This window comes from Solea solea, chromosome 4 (genome assembly GCF_958295425.1).
Source record: "Solea solea chromosome 4, fSolSol10.1, whole genome shotgun sequence".
Lineage (NCBI taxonomy): Eukaryota > Metazoa > Chordata > Actinopteri > Pleuronectiformes > Soleidae > Solea > Solea solea.
The window spans coordinates 16,846,695-16,874,552 of NC_081137.1; the positions used below are offsets into that span (position 1 = coordinate 16,846,695).

Genomic DNA, 27,858 nt, shown 5'->3' on the forward strand with positions numbered 1-27,858 from the left:
TATTACTAGAATAGGGGTAGTATTTTTTAAAAATTGTGCTTCCCAACCTCAGTTTCCCCTGAGTCGAGAAATATCTTCATTCTTTTTTTTGTAAGTGCCCACCAGTGACACTTGGTCCGAGGCTTGAAACAGCAACGCTAATTCTGCACTTTTTAGACCCACTTGTAGGGGGGAGGGACCACATTCCCAGAATGTAAACAGTGTCCGCCATCTTTGCTAACAGTTACGCTAACAGGACAAGAGATTTCTCGACTCAGGGGAAACTGAGGTTGGAAAGCGCAATTTCTCAAAAATACTACCCCTATTCTAGTAATACAAATTGTGAAGTATTCCTTTAAGTAAGATAATTATAAATAATATGCTCCTAGTATCACCTGCAGGGCATTTTAAACATGTCACTAAATGACCTTAGTGTTATTAAGGATGTACATGGTCAAGATCTTAAACTTTTTGTTGCTACCATCGGGCTCATTCTGCCATGAGTGATCTTTATAATCCCATATTGCCACTCTGGGATTATCAAGAGACCCTAAACATGTAAAGCCATGTTCTAACATCAAGTCTGGCTGATGAGAACTAATTGAAACAGAAAATATTCACATTTAAGAAACTGGAAAAAAAACCCAACTTGTTTTAATTATTTAAAAAAAACAAACACTTAAGCCAATTAATCAATTATCAAAATATTTGACGATTGATTTATTAATCCAATAATTGTTGCAGCCCTACTCTGGACTTCAGTACATATCTAGTCAATAATATGGAAATTGACAGTTTCCCTAATTCACAATTAAACTGAAAATGAAAACTCAGTGCAAGTTCTTTTTTTTTTTTATCATGATGTGCACTAAAATCTAACAAATATTACGATCTTGTGCTTTAACTGTGAAACCAGGACAACAAAATGAAAGGGGGGGGGGGATGCCAACATCAGTGAATTTTATTTATCTTCAGCTCCATATTCTCCCTTAACCAGAATACGAGAATGACACAATCTCAGTTTACAGTTTCTTTCTGAGGGGAGGGATTAACCAGTAGAGCAGGGTAAAATTACTCATACAGGTGCAGGTTAAATACTGAGCCCCCTGGGATCATTATACTGTACCATTCACCAATTGAACCAGACCAGTGACGTGACACACTGTCTCTAAGCAGGTATACAAGCATTTACTCAACACGCAGTTTAAAAAAACAAACAAAAAAAAACAAACAAACAACTCTTTTCAAGAATTTTTCACAGTAGAATTCACCTTAGGACAATATTAATCCCTCTTAACGCTAAAACCGAGTTGTCTTTACACAAAGCTATTTTGCATTTGAGCCCGTTTCACATCAATAATCTCCACTGAAATGTTTGCAGACCTGATTTATATTTGCAATCAGGAGACAGCGGCGTCATATATCTATGGCTTGAATGCAACCCAGGGCTTTCGATGTGTTTTCAGAGACTTACTGTAAAATTCAATTCGATATACAGTATATACTGCAGAACTGGCAATGATGATTGCACTGTTTCTTCCCAAGTGTTGTCACTAAAAACTTTTTTTTACCTTACATACTGTATGTTGTGGCATATCTTATGGCATATTTAAATACTTCTCGGAGTTTAGAAGCCCGTACCTAACGGATCCTTCAGCCCACCAGGTGGAGTGAAGTCATTGTACTTCGTCAGGTCTGTTTTTGTAAAAGGGAGGGGGGGGGAGGGCGATATGGTGCTACATTTAGCACCGTTTTCTTTGTATCAACTCATATCTAAAAACTGAATCTGCATCTGACAAAGCTTCTGATCCTAGGTGTGCATTTTGTTTATTTTTATTTATTTATTTTTTACCCTTAAACCCAAACTCTGAAGTCATGCAGGATTGCAGGTTGGTTTTGTTCCCCCATTGTCACCGACAGAAACTGCTTTAGACTAGATTTACTTCCCCTTGCTCTAGCTATAAATAAACCTTGAGCTCTAAGATATATACTATATTCATATATTTTATATACAGCCATCAACTGACCGATATAAATCCTGTTATTTTTTTTTAATGATATTATTCTAAAAAATAAATAAAGTAACTGTGCAAATATCCACAAATTGAAGTGTTTCACATTTAAGACATTGGCGCCCTCCAGTGGCTAAATCTGGGTATTACCTATACAGGTACACTGGAAGGAGCTGATTCAAGTCAAAGCAAAGTGCATTGAGGTCTATATTACCTGATGCCAATATACACCACAATGAGAAATGTCCAGAGAGAGGACAACGACAGACCCACATTGTTTTCTGCTTCTCACCCTGAGGGGGGAGGACAGGTCAGTGCCGCCCTCCCCTCCCTCCCCCACTGGGCTTCACGAAGCACTGCACACCAAACAGGAAGTGAGCAGATGCCATACATGGGTCGAGAGTGTGGACGATGAGAGTGTTTCCCTGTGAGAAAAGACGACCTCCGAACAAAGCAGAGGACGACGGTTTTTCGCTCGTTGTGACGACACAAGTAAAGTTGGGAGGTACGTACAGTTATGCTAAAAAAATCATGTCCCTTTAAGATTTTTAAGAGATGGAGGGGTTTACCACTGGGTGGGAAAGGAAATGGGGGGGGTTGCAGTAGGGTGTGTGGGGTGTTTTCGGGTCACTGTGATCCACAACTGATCGTATTAACAGTAAATTAGCAGCCAAACAACGTGAGCTGTAGAGCCGACATAAATACCACAGTATGTTACTCACTAAAAACAGGGAGGGAGAATAGAAAGCTTTCTAAGTTTCTTTTCACATTACACTTTGCACTGTAAGAAGGTGCCACACGGGGGGGGGGGGGGGGGGGGGGGGTCACTTTGAAGGCAACGGACGGAAACAGAAGAAAATCCCATCCACACTGCCTTCACTGTGCCTTTTTCAAATTCAGAACATCCCCCCCCCAGGTCCTTACAGTCATCAGTCATGGACAGACCAGTTTATATAATGTACTGTGCCACAAAAAAAGAGGAAGGAGGATACTCAGGAGTGTGTGTGTGTGTTTCTCTGTGAGTGTGTAATCTCAGAGGTTTCACTGGTTGGCTCATTCACTTTTTCTTTTTTTGGGGGGGGGGATCCTGTCGATATACTAACATGGTGACTGAGGCAAAAAATCACATGGCACAAAACGGAATTTTTTGCACTGCACTGGGAAAAAACCCCAAAAAACCTTCACAGCGTCTCTTCTTCTGTGGCGGGACGACTGACTGCAGCTGACCCTCTGGCTTTAAGCGCTCCCTCGAAAGATCCTTTAACACTCGAGGGCTTTAAGACTGTTGTGTTTTCAGCACGACGCTCTCGATGAAAAGGTTAAGGTGCGGGAAAAAGGCGAAAAAGGTTGGAAAGTCCAAACGCTCAGAAAAGCTTTACTGTCGCCAAAACAGTGAGGACAGGCAGTGAATCCAGCCAATCAGGGAGAAGCATGTAGTACATTTATAAATTACTGAACCAATTATCGCTGCCACATCGTGACATTTCAGTTTTGCTTTACAGTAAACTTTATCTATATTTTTTTTATTTTCCGGTCTCATTGGGACACAGCGACGTTGACAACACTGGTTCAGAGTCGGCCTCTGATTGGACATTTCAAATGCCTGTCAACTCTGCTCCCACTGACCTTAATCTTCGTCCCTACTGTAAATACATGAATCAAATCCACGTCAGCTGCTATAGTCTCCTCACTAAAACTGGACCGTTTTCCACACTTGTGCACGTTATTGTCCCCAGGCAATGAAAAAAAAAAAAAAAGAATTAACGGCATACCTGAATGTGACATACAAAAGAATAATTAAAAAAAGAAAATGAAAAAAAAGACTTCGCCACACGAGACATTGAGTTTTTCTGCGATGGCGAAAGTGACAGTGGGTTTAAAAACATATTATATCAGAGAAATAAATAAGAAAATTAAGAGTCATTATGGCTAGAGTAGCGATAAAAATATGCTAGATTCCATCTGATCCAGGTCCAGTGGGTGCAGCAGCTCAGTGAGCTGGGTGATAAGTGTGGTGAGTGTAGGTGCCTCAGTCTATGTGACTTTACGGGTCAGATTGTCTGTCTGTGTGTGTGTGTGTGTGTGTGTGTGTACGTGCGTGAGAAATGTGTGCGTGTGTGTGTGTGTGTGTGTGTACACACAAGAGGGGTGTAAGTCATGAAAGAGACAGAAAGAGAAGTCTTTTCTCTTGGGTCCAGCCCCTCACCCCTTCTGGGATTTTTTTTGCCTTCAGTGATCTCCTCCTCCCCCATTTGCACACACATACACACACACACACACACACACACACACACACACACACACACACGGACAGACACACGCGTCAACACAAAAAAACACACACTCATATTATGCAAACACACCCTCTATCTGTTCAAAGTTCGAGATCCTTTGAGATTTGGGTGGCAATGTCCCGAAAAGCTAACGGCGCCCCCCAGAGTCGCGTGTAGCGCACCCCATTAGAAGTCTCTGAGTTGCCCGTAGAAAGATGGCACACCTCGGCCTCGAAAGCCACACGACCCCCTGCCACGCCGTGGGTACAGGAGAGCAGAAAAGGGCCGGCATGGTGGACCTGGCAGCCACACCCGAGCGCTGCCTCCCGCAGAGCCAGTACCACCTCCGCGGGGTCCCGCCGCCCGCCGCCTCTCAGATCCCAGCCACGTCCGATGGACCAGGGCTCGGACGCTTTTTGATACCCAGGTAAATGGCAACTATAGGGAGAGGTGAAGCAAACCGGGGGAAAAAGATAAAAAAAGGTTCAGACGCTTGGATCACACTATAAAATCAAATATGAGTACAAGTACAAGTGGGACAGACCTTGTGAGCGCAAATCTCCTGATTCCCTCAGATTCATTTGTGACCCTGCAAGACAAACACACTCGGTCAAGAGGTGGTTTTTCCCCATAACTCGCAGATGAGGTGGCATTCAGCGGCGGACACCAAGCAACATCAACAACAAGAAGCATGTGATGTGTAGCAAGAGTGTCTCCCACCACTCCACGCTTCGGTATCCTCACTCACAACTTTCAAAGCATGCAGACGTTACGTCCTCCTTTCCATTCCATTTATTTTTTTTCCCCTACAAGTCGGCTTGAGAACATTTGGGATGACTTCACACTGAAAATGAGACAGATGAATTGTCCTCGACTGTAACCATGCTTACAACGAAGTATGCGACGATGACAAAACATGCATGACGAGCAATCCCTTACAGACAGAAGTATGGACGTGTCAGGCAGGCATTCAAATGGACCAGAGCAAATTCCCCGCTTGAGGAGGCAGGCAGACAGACTGGGACGGGCGGCACAGGTAAGACAAGAAAGAAGCAAGAGTCATGGGAACTTACTAACTGTTTTTGATCCTTGTGGAAGAGTACAACCCGAGACTGATTTGTTTGAGCCCTGGCGCTTGGACGGGTCAAGGTTGACCCTGATGCCATGACAGGGGGGGGGGGGGGGGGGGAAACGGAACAAGACAGAGATGGAGAGAAAAAAAAGAAGAAGAGGGAACACAGGGTAAGAGCAGGGGGAGGGGGGGGGGAGTAAGAGAGAAGATAATTGAATCACAGGAGAGCAAGTGGTGAGAAAGAGCGCAGCGCAGCAGCTGATTGGCAAGGATAAAGCTGAGGTTTGATAAGATTAGACATGTGTGATTATGACGACTGAGGGAGGGAGGGCAGAGAGAGAGGAGCAGAGGATAATCCAGGGCTACAGAAGGGCTGGCCAAAAAGCCCTGGGTGAATTAAAATGATCTGATAAGCACGGCTCCATACATGGGCTTGTGCCCCCCCAGCTGAAAGGCAGGAAGTGATAACGACAGTGCCACATGATTTCATATACATTTATTAGATTATTTTGTTTTATTTAAAGTGAATCTTAATCTCGTCTGAAACAAGCCTGAAAATGTTAATGTTCATACAGACATGAAATAAAAATTATACTGTTTACAGAGTTTGTAACAACTGAGTTACCTTTATGGATTAGTATACTGTCGGAAGAAAAAGAGGGGGGGGGACAGGGTTAACCCTTTTGAATAATGTTAAGTTCCAGTGCATAGAAAGAACACATGCTCCCTAGGAAAATCAATGGTTTGAAAAATGGTGTTAAAACTCCTGATGCTGGTACGTTAGGGTTATAATTAGAAGATATATTCATGTTACAGTGTTTCCTTTACGATTTGTTTTTAGCAGCGCCATTTTTTGGCCATAAAAGCCCAAATCCAGTGATTTCTCATACATTTTAACGACCACAATCCCATCATATATGCTCATTTTCACGATTTCAGGTCATTGATCGGGAATTAGAAAACATTGGTTTGGTAATTCAAAGGGAAAAACGTGTGTAGATTGTCAACAGTTGGAGCCGCAAAGCTAGAAAGAAGCTAGAATCTTTACAAAATTATAAAAAAACAAGTGTAAAAAAAAAAACCTGATAAAGTTTAAAATCTGAGGCCTAAGATTTAATAATAAATACAGCAGATAATACATTTTTTTATTCAAGTCCATCTCGGACAGTCACAAGAACCCCATGTGTTAAGATCACCTCACACCTTACACACACACACACACAGACGAACCCTGCACACACACCAGACACACACATCAAAGGAAACCTATAGACTTCATAACGTGTGCAAAAGATAAAAATATTTGAAAAAGAACCTCTTTCCAGGGCTTTAGGGCCTCCGTACAAAACTGTGCACGAGGAGATAAAAGTATCAACTCAATACTGTGGCAATGGAAACACATGTGAAGGGTTTAGAGACACAAAAAACAAAAGACAGACAGACAGACAGACAGACATCATTATTGTAAAGGCGAGTTAGTGCCACCCATCGTGTGTGCGTATGGCGCGGTCCCCACTGCAACAGCAGTACTTGCATAAGTGTGTGTGTGTGTGTCACAGAACAGACGCCGCGGATCAATGAGGCATCGTGTCAGAATGTCGCCAACTAGTCCACAATGTGTCGTTCTTCTTCATGGATAAATGTGAGACACAACACGAGAGGGCGAGCTTTGACGCGTCCTTTTAGATTTGTAAAAGCACCAGGGTCGCAGGACATCGCGTGTCCGAAAACAGCCAGACGTCGAAACAAACAAATAAATTAACAAAACGCCCCAGTAATACATAAGTAGGTAAAATAAAGAAATAAATAAATAAATACAGAATAGTAATGGAAAAGGCTATCTCATATACTTCTTTATGTATATATGTAATCTATCTAATGTAATTTTGGCAATTTCAGCCCCATATTCCCCGTCTTCTAAGTCCTAACCCTAACCCGTCTTATTGAGAGTCAGATAAGAAGGTCGACACCTGACCTCTTTTTCCCTCATGGAACCAGTAAGTGGTTCTGGTTTCTTCCTCAACAAAGTCTTGTTAGGTGAGAACTCTGATCCAGTTACCAGGTGAATCAGCCTGAACATTCTGGGCAGACATAAAGAAGTAGCAGCAGCGTTTCTGTCACAGAATCATGGACGAGGACAAGGACGTGTCCCTGTGTATCCTCAGTAATAAGCAGAGTTAACGTTAGACTGATTTAGAACGTTTGAACAAACAAACTACCGGTCAGAAGTTGGCCAGCTTCACACAGCAGGTTCGGAAAACAACTAAAGAAAAGTATTGTGTGTCATATAACAGTTGGTTTATGGCTTTAATGTAACAGGAATCTTTTGATCATCGGCCGCACAACAAGACGGGAATGCGGATGAAAGCGCCGCCGAGGAACGGGGACACATGCTGTGGCGTGATGTGTTTGTGTCACTTTTTTGACCATAAGCCTACAGATGATCGGCCGGGCTATGAAACGCCACTGGTAAAACTTCCAAGGCAAAGTCTTAATTACAGCTTGTGTAATTAAAACCGAGTTATATTGCCTAGTTTTATTAATTCATTATTTCAACTCAACCGTCCGCACACGGCACAGCATAATTTAAAATGTCCTTGTGTGTTATATGAGGCCACTTCCTCATGTTGTCCTGCCAGATCGATTCTTTATCTTATCGCGAGTGCTCCCACGACATTGTTAAAGACGCACAAAAAATAGGAAGTCGAATCCTAAATCCCTGCAAAATCAGCCGAGTTCCCCCCCCCCCCCCCAAATCAATTGCATCTGCATTTTTTAAATATGAAATAAATGCCAAAAATAGTTGGATTCAGCTCCATATTCACTGCATCTGTCAGTACTTTTTGGAGTGTGAATAGATTCTACATAAGTACACAATAATAACCGCGTCAAACACCGATGTCCTTCTGATGTTTGGAGGCCGAGAACAGTGTCCTGTTCACAAACATGACCTGGGCCTGTCCACGAGACATATGACACATGTAGTGTAGACATCTACCTGCGAGTGAGTTTCGAGGTCAGCTTGGAAAAGAGGTTGGATGTTGCCCTGGTGCGGGCGTGGGGCAGGGGGCTAGCTTCATGGTGGGACAGAGTGGGTGAAGTGGGTGGGGCCGAGTAAACCGGAGGCCCGCGGTCCCTCAGCTGTCCCCCGTGAAAGGTGCTGCGGATCGTGGAGCCTCGGGTCAGGCGGCATCTGTCTGAAGAAGACGAGGAGGAGGAGGCTGCTCCGGCCCCAGTGATGCTGAGCGTGGAGGGAGAAGCGGCGGGTATGCGGTGGCTCAAGGAGCTGCAAAAAAAGGGAAAAGAAAGCCATGTTTTTAGATTCCAGATAACCCCGAGTCAGATGTTCTGTAACAGTTAGTCGTCAGCTTTAAAGGGTACTACATAATATATGACAGCATGTTCTGTGCTCTCACTGGTCAACGTCTGTCCTTGTTCACTGCGACACACTACATGGTATGAAATGATTCATTTTCGGGGGCCGACGGGTGCCGACACCCTACCTCTGTAGTCCTCAACCTCAGCATTACACGGTGACTCCCAAAGTCTGAGCTGCATCCACCTTGTGGATCATGGAGGTACTGCAGGTGTGCGGTCATAAAAGAGCAAATAGAATGGTTGCTTCAGTTAACTCAACTTCCACCGCTTTATCCTCCACATGAGGGTTGCTGGTGCCAATATCAGGGGGCAAAGGGCGGGGTATACTCTGGAGAGATTGCCAGTCCTTCACAGGGTTAGGGTTATGAGCTGGTTTGCCAATTATAATGTCCATGTGCAACGATTATAATGGCCAATTTAGGGATAAGTCATAGAGCCGCTTTAGATCTTCTAGATCTGCAAAGGCCTGATTCAAAAGTTATTTTCTGCAGATGCAGCTCCACTTTTGTCAATTAAAACATTCAAAATATTTGAATGCAAAGCCACACCTGTTATCTTTGCCGTTCTGCAGAAGAGAGTGTCTGTCAGTTCCGGAACGGTCTGTGCACACGTATGTATTCCGGCGTGTCATGGCGCTTCCAGGGATGTTATTCTACAGAGAGTGGAATTAAGTCAGAGGCAGAGTAGATAAGATTACTTTGGCTTTCAGTGCAGGGAAATCCACAATAAATATACATTGCCTTCTCTGATTCATACAGGTATCTATCTATGACTCCTATTTAATATCAGGATAAAAACAGTTTAGAACTGCGTGATATTTGTCGACTGATCCTGAGACACTGTCTCCCTTCACTACTTGAGAAGGACCTACTGTGGTGGCAGTCATGTCTTTGCGGCGGTCAGGGATCTCAGACTTGTTGGGGTTGTTGGCACTGCTGACCATCGGGCTGGAGGGAGGGAGGCTGTGGCTCCCCATCACGCTGCAGCTGGCTTTACGAGAGGGCATCCGTCCCTCGCGCAGCTCCCGCTCGCCCGTGCTGGTCGGGCTCCGCTTGGGGTGCATGACGGGCATGGAAGGCCCACCTTTGTTGTGGAGGACAGCAGAGCAAAGAAACACAGAAACTCATATAAGGAGTATTCTGCAGAGAGTCTGCACGTGCGGTACACGATGAACCCTGCAGTGTTTCGCATATTTTGCAGTAGTGTCGCCCTGATAGATCTGTGCAAGCCAAAAATGAAGCAGTTACAGCAGTGTTTGCTGGATATGTTACAGTATAGATGAGCTACTGTGAACCAATGCGGCATTAATGTATTAATCACAGCTAATTGAAGAAATGTGTTATATAAGAAAGATAAAATGACACAGTGTGACATCTGGTATAAGTGATAAGCATCTTAGCTCCAAAAACTCCTTGAAACCCGTCTGTGGGTTTCTGACCCAGTCTCCGAGAATGACCATATTGGAATAGAGACTCACAGAAGTCACTGTGCCGTCGCTGCCTGTGGTAAGTGGAGGCACTGCGCTGGGTCTTGCTGTGTGAGGAGGAGGTGGAAGAGGAAGAGGAGCCGGTGGCTGACGAGTGCTTGTTGGTCCCGTTGGTGATGGGGCTGGGTCTTACCCTCGCCAGAGACAGGCTACTGGCTGAACGAGCCTCACTGCCCTCCTGTGATGTCATAGTGGACAGAAACGGGTCAGAAAGTCCAATTTTTGGGAGAATTAGATTAGAATCATTATTTCATGGGGGCAATGGTAACACCCTTTTAACAAATAATAATCATTTCCTCCTCTCTGCATACACCTAGTCGTTTCTTGTTTTAAATACAATGAGCACCAGTTGATGGTGACTGTATTGGAAGAGTGAAGCTAATTCCTATATCTTTGCTAAAATATTTAGGTTTGAATATAAGAGATCAGTATTACAGCTTTTATATCCAGGTATGTTAAACAACTTAGAAGATAAGCTCATTTGTAGACTTGAATTAGTATAAATTTGATTTAAATGAAAGTTTTATCAAATGACTTGGGTTGAAGGAGCGACTTTTCGCTCCTCCTCCTCTTGACAGTCTAGCAGAACACCGGTTACAGTCCGCTCTACTTTTGTCATCATCACTTATCTTAAAATATTTCCAAACTGCTGACAATGCGACACATCCGCTTATCACCTCACACCTGCTCGGCTCACTTGAGGATGCGTAAAGTAGTATCAGGTGCAGTGTCGGAGTAGTTTTCACGAATACAAATATGAGTACACGAGAGAAGCATTGGACCCCGAGACTGGTGTCACTATCTGCGCATTCCTAGTTCCTGTAATATACCATATAAGGCAGATTTATATATGTAACTCACGTCTCCTTTGCGGCCCAGCAGTAAATAGGTGGCTGTGACCTCGTTGTATTTCTGATTGAGCAGAGAGTCCTTGATTTCCTCTGAAGTGAAGCCCATTCCAACCATCACCTCTGAAGACCACACACACACAATCCAAGGTAAGAAAGAGACAGTGACAAAACACATTGGGTTGTATCTTGACGACAGTGTTGTGCCTTGTGACATGGTGGTGTCCCCCACCTATGCGAGCCGGATCACTGAAGTCCTCGACAGGTTCTATGTGGGGCTTCAGGTCTTCGTTGTCGTACCCTGCATTTATCCACTTGTCCTTCATAACTTGCTGTAGTCACAAAAAAGGAAAAAGAAGAAGAAGAAGCTGCAGCCATTTCCAAATTCAATGTGAAATGTTAAATTTGCATGCTCTTTGTGACTTCTCACATCTAGGGTGCAGCGCTTGGTGGGGTTGAGCACCAGGAATCGGCGGAGGATCCCCTCGCAGTCTGTAGACATGTAGAAGGGCACGCGATACTTTCCCCGCAGCACACGCTCCCTCAGCTCCTGTTGGTCACATCAGTGCGAAACAAATTTGATGACGAAACACAATGCACATGTCACATTTATATTAGTGCTGTCATGAAAAAAATTGGACACCAAGAAGTGACGAATTAAAGTAACCCCAGATTATAATACTGCCCCCACACAGACACCATGCAAAATGTGTGTACGTTTTCGATTTACTACTAAGTGAAGCTGCAGTTGTAGTTCCACTACACCACTACTGCCTTTGTCCCAGTATAAAAGCACTGGCAGGGTATTGACATATTGAATGATGTATGTCTGCTTCCTCTTTGCTCGGGGGCAAAACGCCCCACCCCCCCTTCAGCCTGTAAGCATTAGACAGTTTCCGTTGAGCAAGATGAGTATCATTCCAAGACTTCCTACAATCCATTAACTCAAAAACATCAAGTGCTTAAGGCTGTCAGAGCATAAAAAATTGGTCTCCTTGTACCAGCTTCTGTCACTAATGTCTTATTCTTCCGTGTTTAAACCGAGGGGTGAGAACTGTGGCGCACGAGCCACAGAAATTCTGATAACTTTGACGACTGGCAGACTGGTCCCTCACTGTACGTGTTACTCACTACAGTAACAACACGTCCACTCTTACATTTAATTATTTCATTTGTTGGATGCATCAGTGTGATGTGACAGTGACTGTTGTGGGAGCCGTTTTTTCCTCAAACTTTGCGATGTCTCCACCTCACTAAAGTGCCTTGAATTGATGCATACTGTCATTTGGTGCTGTAGAAATAAAACCGAATCTGAGTCTGTGTAGATGTGAGTGGATAAACACACATTTGTCTCCACCCTCTGCTCGAGCTCTCAGGGGCTTCCATTGCCATCTGCTGGATTATGGATAAAGGTACTATTTTTACTTTTATTTTTTTTTTGCAATAACATCACAGACAGACAAACTAACAAACGCTCCTCCCACCCACTTGCCTTCAGGTTCTGCCCGTCAAAGGGCAGTGAGCCGCTGACCAGCGTGTAGAGGATTACTCCCAGACTCCAGACGTCCACCTCAGGCCCGTCATACTTCTTGCCCTGGAAAAGCTCGGGGGCAGCGTAGGGTGGCGAGCCACAGAACGTGTCCAGCTTGTTCCCCAGCGTGAACTCGTTGCTGAAGCCGAAGTCGGCAATCTTTATGTTGGCGTCGGCATCCAGCAGAAGGTTCTCCGCCTGAATCATTCATACGTTGATGCAGAGGCAGGGATGCGCAGAAGGGGAAAGGGAGAGAACAACACAATGAGGGAAGGAAGGAACGGGAGAGCAGTGGAGAAAATGGTTGGAGGGGAGAGGAAAGAGGAATGAGAGTAGGAGGACACAATAACAGGGATTGTAATGAAGGAAAGGAGTGGGGGGGGAAAAAAGAGTGAGATTCAGGGACAGATGGGGCGGGGGGGGGGGGTGTTTGCATGTTTTCCAACAACATAAATACTGGACATGACTCATACTGTATATATGTCACCTCATGTGATCACATTTTATGTTGTAATCTATAAAAGACAGAAATCTTCCCAGCTTGATAATAATAATAATAATAATAATAAAAAAGAAGGCTTCACGCACCAAAGGGCCTTTTACACTGAGGCACAGATTAGGACTAGTCCCAGATTATAACTTTCCGTTTAGTGTAATCTGTCAGCGGCAAAAGAAACCGCCCTAGTATTGGACGAGCCCGTAATCCCCTCCTCTCTAAAAGCAACCCCCAAAAACATCTTCTGAGATTTTTCCTCACCTTCAAATCTCTGTGGACAATGTTCTTGGTGTGGCAGTAGTGGACAGCAGAGACTATCTGTGAACACGGGGACACAGACGGACGTTAAGGACTGACAACTCACTGTGCGGTGTAAGTGCGGTCATGGTGAGGGCGGCGAACTCGTACCTGTCGAAATTTGGCTCTGGCTTCAACCTCCTTCATTCTTCCATGAGACACGAGGTAGTCGAACACTTCACCTGAGAGCGAGCGAGCGCATTACAGTCGTTTGCTTGTTTAATTATATATCACCGATACACACAATCGATTTCATTCACATCAATTGAGTTTTTAATATTTAACAAGGCGAGGCTATGAGTGCTATCAAGGTGTCAGCTTCAACTTTATTCTCAAGAGGAAAGACTTAAAGGAATAGTTTGACATTTTGGGAAATACACTCATTCTCTCTCTCTCTCTCTCTTGCCAAGACACGACACAAATTTTTCCTCCACTGACCAAAACTTAACTCTGAGAAAGACGACCGATACGTGTATTTTCCAACATGTCAAAGTGTAGCTGAATAAAAAAAATAACGTAACATTAAACCAAAGACCCTGTTTTCCCTAAAACTAACTGTCTTGTCCACAGAAAATATAGAAAAAGGGAGAGGTGACAAAAAAGGAGCGAAAAATGGAGGCCCGGCGTAAACTCTACATGCAGTGAGCTGCTTTTTACGCCCGAGTGTGTGTTAAACGTCTGTTTAAAAAGCTGCGCCACCACAGCAGAGGGACTGCTCAGTTATTTATGCTGTGGTTCCATAATCTATAAACATAATCCTCCTGTATGAGGTCTATTAAAAGAAGAGGCTGCCGTCATTTTTAATTCATCCCGTCTTTCATCAGCCACGATTAATCCCTTGAGCGATCGTTTATCGATTATTAAATAAACAAGTTCTCGGATTTTTCAGCTGAATACTTTCTGGTATCGTACAATAAAGAAGTCATTGAAACGAAGAATGAAGATTGCGCCTCCTGCGATTTGGAAATAGCTGTATGCCGTATTACGATTTTTCAGCCCTAGTAGATACGGAACTAGTTGTTTTTCCAAAATAAAGTGATATTAGAAGCAACTAAAATGAAGCAACACTAGACACATCATGTTTCACTATGCATCCCCACATGGAACGACTCAACTGCATCATAATTCAGAAACCAATCACATGCTCAAAATGTGCCATGCATAATTCAAAAATAAAGCAAACGATTAAAACGATGAATTTGACGGCACATGTACCCACCTCCACTGGCGTACTCCATTATTAGGTAAAGGGTCTTTTCTGTCTCTATCACCTCAAACAGCCTCACTGTAATACGGAAAACAGAATTAGACACAGATTAAATTCAAATATAGATAAACAAATCCTGCTCACACTATAAATAATAGCACAGCTGGCTGCCTGTCACTCTGCGTACAGAGGAACCTGCTGTTAGTTCTGTGGGGGGTTTTTGATCCATATGACATTTCAGCTTTAGAAAATCCAACCTCGTGACCTCTGTATGAAGCCTGAGACGCACTTCAGTCAGCGACTGCTGTCAAGCCTTTTCAGGAAAAGAGGTAACAAATAATTGCACAACAACACATGGTGGACATATGTATGTTCCTTACCTATGTTCGGGTGATTTAAGGTTTTCATTATTCGTACCTCCCGAAAGAGCTGCAAAGAAGAAGAGGAAGAAGCATGTTATTAGTGACATAATACTTAGAAAATAAACTGCAATTAATGCCTTTGATTGTTGAACATTATCTCCACTGCAGTAAATCTGCGCTGTGACTCGTAGTGATGTAGGAACATGGATGTATTATAAGAACTAGACAGAGCACCACCCCCCTGGTTCCGGTCATTCCTATGGAGTTGCTCAACAGCGCATATGCCAAAAAAGTTTCTGGGCTTTTTATGGCCTTTAAGGAGGGTTTTTAAACTCCATGAATTAAAAATATAGAATATAAAGATCTATACATGCCTATGTCCATGTCTCGAGGTGTCCTGTGAACAGTATTAGAAGCGTCTCTTTTACTATTGTGGTCAACGGGAAAATTGCTTTTTGGGCTTGGGAGTATTTTTTGTTGCAGTACACGAAAGTGGCCACCATGACAATTAAGAATTCCTATTGACATTAAAAAAATGAAAACCTGTGTATTCTGTTATTTAGACCTTTCAGTGGGTTAGACGCTTCATCTTGCTCAGAAATATTGACCGTCAAGGTAGAAAATAGGACATTTCGAGCAGCTTTTTGCTGTCACAAATAAAAAAAGTGGATTTGATGCTCTTAAACCATGTTACTTAGAAGTATAACTGTCCTGAGACATTAAACTGAATTAAATCGATAAATTAGCATTAGGAATGTACGTACATGCTGCTGGGGCCGGGTCATAAAACATTATGAATTATCATAAATATCAGATGTGTAAATAAACAGAAAACATCAGTGAGACAAAATCTTACATAATAAGTCATGTCTCAAGGTGTTCACACAATATGTATAATTGCCATACTAGGAAAATAATATTGTGATTATCGCTGCAAATAACGATTATTTTCATAATCGATTAATCATTTTCTTGATTAATCGTGTTTGGTCCATAAAATGTCAGAAAATGTGATGTTGTCTCCTGTTGTCCACAAACCAAAATGATTCAGTTTTATTGATTTCTTTGTTATACAGAGCAAAGAAACCAGAAAATATTCATATTTAAGAAGCTGAACAATCCAAAAGCCTGTTTCAATAATTGAACAAAAAACACTTTAAACCGATTAATTATCAAAACAGTTGACGATTAATTTATGAATCGATTAATAAATGATTTATTGGATAGTCGTTGCAGCCCTAACTGTGATTATCACCCAGGTAGAAATACTTATTAATCACAGTCATTTGCATATTTAAGGGTAAAGTCACCAGTTTTACCACTTCATGTCTGACTAAACTGTTGGACTCAATACATTCTTTTTTAAACTGTCCATTTTTAAACTGTCCTACTGCTGACACTAAGAGACACTGGAGGCAGACGGGTCCAAACGGCAGAATTAACTGATACAATTTATACTTCTGTATCACTTCCTCCGTGTCTGTGAGAATCACCGAGGGTGACAACGACCAGTTAAAAACGACAAACGGCCCACGCACAAAACGTGTGAATCAGCAGCGAAAGCGAGACCCAACTTCCACTCTGTCCGAGCACGTCTCGCTGCGTGTGATATTTCTGTACAGGAAGCTAAATACGAGCCAGCTCCCTTGCTTTCCTGTAAATAACAGTTAACGGTCCCTCAGTAAAAAAAGGCCATTGCTGACAAACCAGTGCCTCTCCTCCACATCCTCAACTCCAACTGGGGAAAAAAAAAAAAAAAAAAAAGATGGTGCGATAAGCTTTTCTATCCTCTTTTCTCAATCCTCCCCCTCTCCTATTTTCCGATGCGTCTCCCCCTATTCCCTCCTCCTTCATTCAACTGCTCTGGCAGTCTTCTCCTCTAGCAGTGCCCCAACGTCACTGTTGCCATAGCGACCCAGGTATTAAGACCGGGCTCTCTCTCCCCGCTTCTCCAGCTGTGCTAGAGGGAATCTTGGGATACATGCGTACGGCTGAAACAGCTCATCATCATCATCATCATCATCATCATCATCGCCGTCCCGGCATCCCATTAATTCCCCGCTCGTTCCGGCAGCACCGAGTGGCCCGACCCGTCAAAACAACACACAATCCTCCCCAGACCACATGTTCGACCACGGCCATTGTTAACGACTGCCTGTGATGAAGCCGACAAGGGAAACGCATGATGATGCACTGAGGCTTTACTGTTCCTGGCTTCCATCACAATTATATACAATATGAGACAATTAAACACGTGTCCTGCACCAGCACAGAGGACAGTGTAGTCTTTTCTCAGAATGTTCCTCTGGGTAATCTCGTTCCTCGTGGATGATGGAGGTCTGAAATCACATCCTTCTTCTTCTCCCTTCCATCCTCTTCCTTTTATCCAACCCTATACAATACCCTCTACATACATCACCACCCTGGATTATGCTAATATGGGCTTTTTCACAACTGCGATCATCACCGGCAATTGTACGGTATTCTCTCCAATCAGTGGCCAATCCCTTCATCTTCCTCATCAATCCTCCTCGTCCTAAACCAAAGTCCAGTCCAAGACGAGCACCGTGTACATGTTGAATGTATAGCTTCTGCTAGAGTATCCAATAATCAGACCAAGTGGGGTTTAATTCAATTATTTTATGTCGCGATAAAATCACTAGAAGCACATGATGAGTCAAAGTATGAGGATTACAGGAAGGAAGGGATCAAAATGGCAGCGGATGGCTCTGGGAAAAAAGGAAACAATGAGATCTTGCTTTTATGGACCAAAAAAAAACTTAATACTGTGAAGAACCCTGCTATTGCTACAGACAGTGAGCAAAAGATAAGTAACCAAAAAGAAAAAAAAATATTAAAAAGGAAGATTCTCTTTAATTATTTTTTTTATAGAACACTGCGGCTTTAATTCTAAAAAAAGAAGAAGGTGTTTTTACCACATGTAGCACAATATATAGACATCTTATGGTCAAACACACACACACACACACACACATATATACGTACGCATGCACGCACACTATACACATATAGAGCTCTGATTTGATTCTTCTGGTCTGTTCACTTCTTGCCCAGAGGCAGAGCAGCTCAGGCAGGCCGAGCGAGGTCGAAAGAGTAGAGAGAGAGCGAGAGAGAGAGAGAGAGAGAGAGAGAGAGAGAGAGAGAGAGAGGACAGACTGACAGACATATGGCTCAAAGAGGGAGTCACTTTGGCCAATATGTATACATATATGTATATAAATATCATGCACTCATGTCATTCTTCACCCACAACCTGCTTCTTCACCTCTGACAAACATGACAAGGCAGAAAAGTTGACTCCTATAGATGGCAGCTAAGATGGAGATGTGTGTTGCATGTGATCGGGTGTCAGCCATGTTGTGTCCCTGGATATTAAACATCCCCCCAGTCTCCTGCTTTAGATGTCTTCTTAAATACCATGTTCCGTATCTGACTCAAGTGTGTCTGCACCTCTCCGAGGTTGCGCTTGACGGCTGGTAAAGCCAACGTGTCCACTATTGTTGTTGTTGTACCTGTCTCTGACCTTCATGCACAACAAACCTCCAGTGTCCACCACTCAGGCGCAACACACAAAAGAAGAAGCCAGCCCATCAGAAAGCCCTCCTTGTGGTTTACTGTACACAAACCACTAAAAATGGCTGTGGTGCATAACTTTTTGGTGATATTTGTTAATGATGCTATGACAGGAACATGATTTGTAAGCGGTGTCCTTCAATTGAAAACGGGCTTTGTCAAGCCTGAGTGAGGGTGTGTTTGTGTAGATACCAGCGACACAGGGGCGGGTGGGGGCAGGAAGTGTTTATCCAGTCAAACAGTACTTCTGACAATCTATTAGCAGCCGTCTCGCTCTACCAGCACGATGTTGCTACCATCTTTCTTGAATTATAAAGGCACAGGTATACTTGTGTGCATGACGCGAAATGTATCATTAACACGCAGGCTGCGAGTGCAGCCCAGATTTTGGAACCGCGTTGCATGACCTGAAATTTAAACCCCATTCTACTTAGAAATAATCAACATTGTGTAATTTCTAAGTACTACTAAAATTTGGACAACCATGCTTTTTTTTTTTTTCTTTTTTACAATAGCAGAAAATGGACAAAACTGAATAGGGTTAAATTTTTGATGCTTAACCCTTAGTATTCACGTGCCACAGGTGCACCCCAGGGTAAATTGCCGTGGGAATAATACACAACCCCTTATATGGACATCCTGGGGGTGTCTTTATAGGTCACATATTCAGGCTTTAAACAACTTTTTTTTTTTCATCTTCTTATGTGTTATTGAGTCAACGTTATGATTCATGTTGTATCATATTGTAGGTGCCGATATAACGTAGCGATAATTGTGCAGACGTCACAAAATACAGCTTTTTTCCGTGATGTATTCCCAAAAGTCGCAAATTCAATCAGATTTTTTAACATTTTGAGCACTTTTTGCTCAGGTGTGTTTATATAGTAAAGGATATAAAACACTTGCACATTCTTGCAGCCTCTGTATCGACTACACGTTTTAACATAATGGAAAAAAAGCTCTTGGTTCTAAGGGTTAACTAAAGTCTACGTACTGTAGGTTCTTCAACATTTGGAAGAGAAGTAACTCCACCAATGAACATCGCTCAACTTTACACACTAAAAAAATTACAGAAACGCCTTTGTTGTCCGTGGAAAGGTTGAGGAAGACAAATTAAAAACATAAATTGCACATGAAAGGATGGACTGGACGACTCCCAACACGTGTCACTCTATACTCTCTGGACAGTGATTAGTCTCTGGAGAAGGGTTCTCTTCTCTTGCTGCCATCCAGCGCCTCACACCTGCCAAACAGCATCTCATCCCACAAGCACATCTCTCACCGCCCGCCCCCCCCCAACCCCAGGCTTAAAACTGTACCTCACAAAAGCAGCGCCCTAATGCTCTACAGAATTACATTATTGTGACCAGATCATCTGCATTACATCAGTGTTTTTCGGGAGGTTCAGAGAATGCTGCACGTGTTTCATGTTGAACTTTAGGACATTTTGTACACACAGTATGACTCAGCATAAAAAAAAAGAGGAAGAACTTACCTTTACCAGGCTGGTTGGGTTCAACTGAGTTTTGTCAATGATTTTTATTGCAACCTGGAAGAGACATCAAACAAGACTGTCATGAACACACATCACCATTCTGAATAATCACTGAGTCAAAAAAAACAAAACAAAACTGAACTTTACTGAGTCTTTTTAAGACTGCAACAATCCCAGCTCAAAGTAAAACATAAACTATACTGATAATGCACTGATTATGAAATTCTGGGCTGATGTTGGGACAATTTGGTCAATAGCCAATACTGACTTGTTTCTTTAGTTTTTATTTTTGCTGCAGGGACCAAAATAAATCAGTATAAAATAACCAAACTCTTTAAACATCAGTCAGTCATCATCTACCGCTTTATCCTCTACCAGAGGGTCGCGGGGGGTGCTGTGCCAATCTCAGCTACATCGGGCGATAGGCGGGGTACACCCTGGACAGTTCGCCAGTCCATCGCAGGGCCACACACAGATAGAGACAAACATGGATACTCTAAATTAATTCATAATTATAAATTAACTTCTAACTTCTCCACAGCTGATAAATCAGTATAGCCCTTTGGCTCCCTTTATTCAAAGAACAAAACTGTGTTTGCTGTTTGTCTATAACACACTGTGGAGTGGTTTAGGCCCAAATTACATGTCTGACCTGCTGGCTCACTATAAACCATGCAGACCACTGAGGTCATCTGGGTCAGGTCTGCTCTGTGTCCCCAGAACCAGGACTAAACAAACTCCCAGAAGAGAACAGGTCTGCAAAATCAATTCTTTTAAATCAAGCCTGAAAACCTACATGTTTGCCACTGCGTTTAAATACAAATTTAATAATTATTTGAACGCCTTTTTTCCTTTCTCTCTCTTACCTCTGTATATACATGTTTTTGTTGTGTTTTATCATATAACATAATATGTTCTGCTGCTGTATTTCTATTTATTTTTAATGTAAGGCACTTTAAATATCTTGTTGTTGAAATAATAATATATATGTAAAATAAATTTGCCTCGCCTTGCACTTACATCTATTTTGCCCCATCAGTTTACCCTTTGATTAGCTTTCTTAATTTAACTTTATACTGTATTACGATAATGTATTAATATATGTATTTATTTTCATCCATCTCTATTATTCATGCAGTTTTTGCTAATTCATTAGTCTTTTAGTCTCCCAGTGTTTTTGTATATTCATTGTCTTCCGCTTTATCCTCCGCATGAGGGTCGCGGGAGGGAGGTGGAGCCAATTCCAAAAGGCGAGTTTAACACCCCGGACAGCTCATCAGTCCATCGCAGGGACAACACACAGAGACAAACAACCATTCACTCTCACATTCACACACTTCTGGTCAATTTAGAGTGTCCTATTTAACACCGCATGTTTTTGGACTGCGGGAGGAAACAGAAGAACCTGGAGAAATGTCACACACACACAGGGTGACCGTGCGCCCTTGGTTTATTATAAGGCAACAGAGGTGAGATCAAACATAGGATTTCCTCACTTCCTCATTTCCTAATTTTAGTTTCCTCTGCTCCATTTGCATTATATTTGAATTGTTTTGTCTTTGAAGGGATGATAACTTGATTGATTGATTGATGATTCAGATCAAGAATGTGGACAAATGCGCCCTCAATACCCAATTCCTCTTTTATTAAGGGGTTTGTGATGGCTATGTAAATAAATTTGACTCGACTTGTAACAAATGACCATTTAATTGTGACCTTGTAAGAAACAAGCTATTTAAAATGTTTGCATGTTCTCTGTGTGTGTGCGTGCGTGTGCGTGGGTTTTCTCCAGGTTCCTCCCACAGTCCAAAGACATGCAGATTTGGGGATTAAGTCAATTCTTGTCCTTTAAATTCGTGCTATCATATTACATACTTCCTGCTATTTATACCTTTTTAAATATCTACCGTTGTCTGAGGCCAGATCAAATACAGCGGCTCGGGGTACCAGGACTGAAAGAAAGAATATAAAGCACTGGGTAGTGTTGGAGTCCTCCAACTCCTGAAGATGGCAGTAATGCAATATCATGGATGCAAGCTGCCTTTAAACCCCATAAAATAGGAAGACGAAGAAAGATGGAACCATCGTGCATTTGGCATAAATCTGTACTTATGAACAGATCAATGGCACATGAAGAACGAGGAATATAATATCCCGACCACAGAAAGGTGGAAGATAATATATCAACAGAATTATAAATAAACAGGAAGAGAAAAGCTGGGAATTGCTGACTCAGCATTCCAACAATTACCAAACATTACAAAAAAAACAAATTACAAACAAATAGTTTAATTAGGAGGCCAGATAATTAGATCTCAAAGACACCAGGACCATCAGCTGATTCTTGCTCTTCTATCGCCCTTCTTTAAACATCACTTTGTCATTATTCATCCACACATCAGTCTCTGTGTCTGTGTCTCACCTCCCTGCCCGTTAGAACGTGGCGGGCCAGCTTGACCTTGGCAAAGTTTCCTTTGCCGATGGTCTTCAGCAGACGGTAGTTGCCGATGTGCGGCTGCTCGTCGGAGCAGGAGGCGATGGAGTTCCTGCACCGGGCGCCCAGTGAGCGGCTGGACTGGCTGGTGGCCTTGTCTGAGCGGCTGGCCCCGAGCGACACATGCTGAAAGAAAACGAGAAGCAGGGAGTTAAAGCGAGCAGCAGCTCGGATGGTCCACATGAGGCAAAATATGAGCCACTTCTGTTTCTGTAAACTGATTTGGCTCTCTGCACAATGTTGATACAACGCGATGAATATCTCAAAAATACGGATAAAATCGCAATACAGTGATCCTGCGATAATCAACATATTACAAGGTAATCATTAACAGACAATCGCAATATCTGTCTAAAGTCTGCCCGACACTGGAGGACAATTGGCCAGATTTCGGTCTAAATCTGGCCCTTCCGACAATCCTGGGTGCCTTTTCAATTTGAACAGATTATCTGGCCAAATTATCCTGTGGTGTGAGGGATTAACAGGCACGATTTTAACAACATCGGATGCATCAATGTCTTCCCGATTTCAAAACGTGCGTTTGATATTTTTACGACGGAACAGTGACTGGACCCCGCAATAACCTATAAGAGCGAGTCGAGTGGGAAATGATGTTGCATACTTTTGTTTAGAACCGTAACTTATACAAGCCAAGTTGATTCCGTCTTCTCGGCCATGACTTCATCCAGTTTGTTGCATTTCTCAGCACAAAACATCACACACACACACACACAGCTATTAACTGACACCGCCAACAGTCCGCTTATATTCTGAAGTCAAGCTAAATCACGCAAGTTTCAGTGAGACCCCAAATCCCTGGAATCTCCTCCCTGAAATCTTTTGATTAAACGCGTGTGAAAAGATCTTGGTCTTCTCTCAGGATGAAAACATTGAGTGTGTCTGTGGTCTCCCACTTTTTTTAGATCAAGTCAAACTTGAAAATCCTTTAGTATGGGGCAGGCTTAATTGAAGAATACACTAAGAAGATAAAATGCAGGGTTTCAAGGAGAGGTCTAACTTCAAGGAGTTACAATCACTCCACTGCTGTATCCACCACTAAAACATTGTCAACTTCATCAGCTAGTTCTGTTCACGTTATCTTCATTTTGGTGATAACCATGGCCACGAGGAGTCGTGAGGTAATTAATGTGAGGTGAAGGACTTCAAGAACACACTGTTTTCTATGGAACAAGAGGAGACTGTACTTTTCAAAAAAAAAATAGTGTTCTGATCTTACCTCAAATCTTCAAGGCCATTATAGCCTACAAAGATTGCGAGTTTAATTGAACTGCATGGAAGGATTTTGCACTGTGAATTAAGAACTTTGAACCACGGAGGGCAACATTACACCTCTCAGCGTACAGCCTGCGGAAAATTATTTTAGAAGAACTACTCTGCCAGTCTCTGCAGTTTGCTGATGGCAATGGGTGTGTCTGTGCAGCACTCACATGACGCCCGTCCATGAGCATGCAGCTATTATACAGTGATGCATGTGCGGAAATCTGTATAGATTCCTTTATTTTTTAAATAAGACATCTAACCTATGACCCCCAAAAGATGAAGGCGCAGGGACAATCAGAATACGAAGGCAAAGCAAGAGCAATGCACAATGCTTTTCCTGACCCCTGAGACTGGTATTTTAATACACATTTATGCAACGCTGTCCATCAAAAACTGGTTCCCCCAGCCTTTCAGACAGTTCATCCTATCACCATGCGGAAGCCCCAGCGTCTGCACCCGCCCACTGCTCCATTGGTTTCCGAGAGAAGCTGAGCTTCCCTGGAAGTGACGATTTTTCCCATAGAGAACAGCTGAAGCTGAGCTTCAAGTGGTTTTAATGCGGAGGCTGCTACGGGAATACGAAAATCACATAAGTCTAGAGGTCGTCCGTGATAAACATCTGATTCTGAGCAAATGAGTGACACGTTCTAATCGTGTTCTAGTGCACGTTAATATTGAAATGAGCCGAGCTTCCCTTGCTGTTTTAGAGCAATTACCATTGATATAGATGATGACTTCAGACATGATGATTTAAGGCAAAACAACTAAGACACAGATGCAGAGAACTTCCTATCGTATTGTGTCATGTCTGTGTCGTGTCTCACAAGAGCAGAGCTACAACGAGCAGCCCAGATTATACACAGTATAATCTACTGTCAGCCTGAGAAAAAAAATGAGAATGCTGACTGAGCCGTTTAAAAGTATCCCCATGCACTATACCACAATATAACAGCAGCTATTTCACTGCAACGTGAGGTACAATACCGTTCTTCAAAGGTTAAAGTGTCCTTACACTTGGAACAATAGCACAACCCTTTATTAAACTGGACTGGAACCCTAATTAATGTAATTGGTATATAACCGGTATTTGCTTGTGAAAAAAAGGGCTCTCGCACCAGGTTTTGGATTTGACAGACACAAAAACAACAAATCTGCTGGTGCTTTAAGATTTTTTTTGCACAGCACCGCAGCTGCTTAAATCTGGAGGCCAGTGCTTCAGAGAATTGTTGTGCAGCCATGATGGAGTCTAAAGCTTGAGTCACATATCATTTTCAGTCAGGGAAGCAGAGCAGGAGAGAAAAAGGAGGACAACAATGTGCATTTACACAAACAAAGCTTGATGTATTGCAGTATTGAAGCAGCGACCTGTCATGTGACAAAACAGGGATAGAGGAGGAAAGACGGAGAGGATACATGGTGAAGGGAGGGAGTGAAAACATGAGACGACACCAGGAGATGGAGGAACCAAGATGGAGAAGGGGGGGAGAAAAAAAAGAAGGGAAAAAACAAATAGTGTAAAGAGCAATGTAGAAGGGAAGCGTAAAAAGGGAGCAGATGCTGGCACAGTGGTCCCTGGCCAGTACCTCGCCCTGAGGCATTACACTTCCATCCCCCCAGCATGCCATTTTGCTCTCAACTTCACACACACACAAATGCAAACACAACCACGCAGTCCTAGGCCCCACCTTCAGACGCCGCTTCCATTCCTGTTCCCACGCCCCACCTACAGCCAATTTGGACTCACACTCTCTCTCTCCCTCTTTCTACCATCCACTCAACACATCAACGGTTGTCCCAGCCCAGAGTGCTGAAGGCTCTCACAGTGTGCGGCCGAGTACATTAATCCACCGACTGTACAGCGCTCGTCAGGCCAGACCTCACCTGTGCCAATATGGCAACACAGTATTCAGGCCAAGTCAATTCACGCATCTGTCATCGTGGCTTAATTGTTGAGCGGTGACAGCACGTCGAGGTCCACTCTAATGGAAGCATTCAGAATCAATCATGCAATAGAAGAAAAAAATAACACACAAAGACACACACACACACACACACAGCCTTGTCTGTGTGACTTCACATGACACTAATTTCCTGGACGATTTTATTTACGACGAGTTACCCAAACCTAACCTCTTAAAATTTGAAAAATGTCAATTATTATTGGGGTGACACGTCCCTATCATGCTCTAACATGCACTAATGCAAGTGTGTAAACAGATTTGGGTCCTCACAACATGAGCAAAGATGCAAAACACACACACACACACACACAGAAATCTTGTGGCTTAACCATCCCCTCTGTGCTGAGAGCTCTGCTAACAAACAGATGGAGGGAATCAAGCCAGAAGTGTTTAAGGCAGAGAAATGACAGAATGCAATGTCAATCACTCCAAAAAACATTTCTGATACATATTCATAAGACAGACAGACATATTAGATAATGTGTGGATCTTATTATTCTGTCCGTCTCCAGTGAATAAACCCTCTTGGATTCCTTCCTTTTCTGCAGGCCTGCCTCTGTGCACTGTACTCAATGTACGCTGCTGTCTGACACCCACTGGCTCTGGGGTTGGGCGCATTGTAGACTGCGCAGCAATGGACTGCACATCATTTTTTACGCAGTAATCCTCTCGCTACATGCGAACAACAACCCACATATTCCCCGCCGTCTCTGTGCATTTATGTCGGCCTTCTGGTGCTCGTCTGTGCCACCCATCCGATTTCGGGGGGGGGGGGGGGGGGGGGGCGTGCACGCACGCACGCACGCACACACACACACTGAAGCAGCAGCAGTAAGGTGTAGCTATAATGTGACATCACTCGCTCCCTCTCTCTCTCTCTCTCCACAGTCTTATAATAAGAGGTGACGGCTGGTTTTCAGGGTTTCTGCGCATATCCGCTGAGCGTTATTACAGTCCCGGGCTGTGCGCCTGCCGTCGGCACATTCCCTGCGCACACACTCAAGGTTAGCCCGTTTAGCCTGAGAGGCTGTTCTGCTAAAACATCCCTCCCTCCCTCCCTCCCTCATAATAATCCCCACAGTCCTTTCTCCTAATGAGGAATAACAGCACCATGTGTGTGTGACCCCGGTGCGCACTGAGAATAAAGCCAGTGCATGAATGAATGAATGACTGAATGAATGAATGAATGCCACAGGGCGCACATATATGATGAGGAGCTCCTGTGTTATTTAAGGGATGCACATTCATCTTCTGCACACACATACACACATGCGCGCGCGCGCACACACACATATATATATAGAGGCTATAGGCTGTAATTGCACTTACATGGTCTCCGGTGCTCCTGTCGTTTCCAGACGGTAATGCAGACCGAGATGACATGTTGCTTTTCTTTCCTTCTCCCCCTTCCTTTTTTTTATTTCCCTGAGTGAGAATCACCACAGCGTGTGCGCGCGGATGATATTTATCAGCCTCCGCAGACGCAGATGCGACCCACCGTCCCGAATCAATCTGCCTCTTCTCCAACCGGCTGAGCCGCGCTCGAGAGGAGACCTCTGCCTATCATGGCAGCAATGGACATCTGGAGGATGGGGGGGAAGGAGGGGATGGGGGGGGGGGGGGTGTCCTCAAACAAGCTGCATCTCCACCATGCACTTTTTGCAGAATATACGACCAATCAACGATGCAGCAAGTGCAGTGCAATGCAAAGGCCGAGCATGGGAATAAGCGCTAAAATGCGGCGACGTTTGGCCGCAGCCCAGTAGCGTCTCTGTGGCGACTCTCCTCCCCCTGCCTCATTTCTCCGTGCAAAACAAACAGGGCTCCTCCTGGATGCGTGTCATCTCCGTGTGACATTACACTGAGCGAGGGGCTGCAAATATGGTGTCACCGGCGGGAGTCGCGTCTGCAGCGGCGGCAGCGGTGGAAGCGGCAGCAGCAGGAAAACACAGCTGACGGTGCAGCGGAGGAAAAAGGCCCGAGTGTTCACTGATCGGTGTTCCCGGTCGGTGAGATGCGCACCAGCGTCAGGTCAGCGAGGAGACGCCGGGACAGCACTTCCGGTGGTCAGTTCCAAAGTAAAAGCCTCAAT

At 43.6% G+C, this 27,858-nt stretch overlaps 1 protein-coding gene across 2 annotated transcripts; it reads right to left on the bottom strand.

The window, feature by feature from the left end:
* Positions 1 to 922: 922 nt before the first annotated feature.
* Positions 923 to 27,858, bottom strand: mark4a (MAP/microtubule affinity-regulating kinase 4a). 2 transcript variants are annotated; one of them, XM_058626970.1, is made up of 18 exons: positions 27,096 to 27,858; positions 22,453 to 22,650; positions 20,031 to 20,084; positions 14,960 to 15,008; positions 14,592 to 14,657; positions 13,484 to 13,554; positions 13,337 to 13,393; positions 12,541 to 12,777; positions 11,479 to 11,598; positions 11,281 to 11,380; positions 11,062 to 11,171; positions 10,192 to 10,378; positions 9,586 to 9,797; positions 9,263 to 9,366; positions 8,335 to 8,622; positions 5,338 to 5,420; positions 4,809 to 4,853; positions 4,545 to 4,702 (listed from the first exon to the last, which is right to left on the bottom strand). In XM_058626970.1, the coding sequence occupies exons 1-18, from the start codon at positions 27,147 to 27,149 to the stop codon at positions 4,638 to 4,640; spliced, it is 2,100 nt and encodes a 699-aa protein (XP_058482953.1). In that variant the 5' UTR covers positions 27,150 to 27,858; the 3' UTR covers positions 4,545 to 4,637. The 2 variants fall into 2 exon arrangements, with proteins under 2 accessions (XP_058482952.1, XP_058482953.1); XM_058626969.1 differs by lacking the exon at positions 5,338 to 5,420 and having other exon boundaries at positions 923 to 4,702.

Coding starts and splice junctions, on each gene's coding strand:
- mark4a (XM_058626969.1), bottom strand. CDS start 27,149: ATGTCATCTCGGTCTGCATTACCGTCTGGAAACGACAGGAGCACCGGA. Junction 13,555..14,591: donor AATGGAGTACGCCAGTGGAG/GTGGGTACATGT, acceptor GCTCGCTCTCAG/GTGAAGTGTTCGACTACCTC. Junction 13,394..13,483: donor CCAGAGCCAAATTTCGACAG/GTACGAGTTCGC, acceptor CCGTGTTCACAG/ATAGTCTCTGCTGTCCACTA.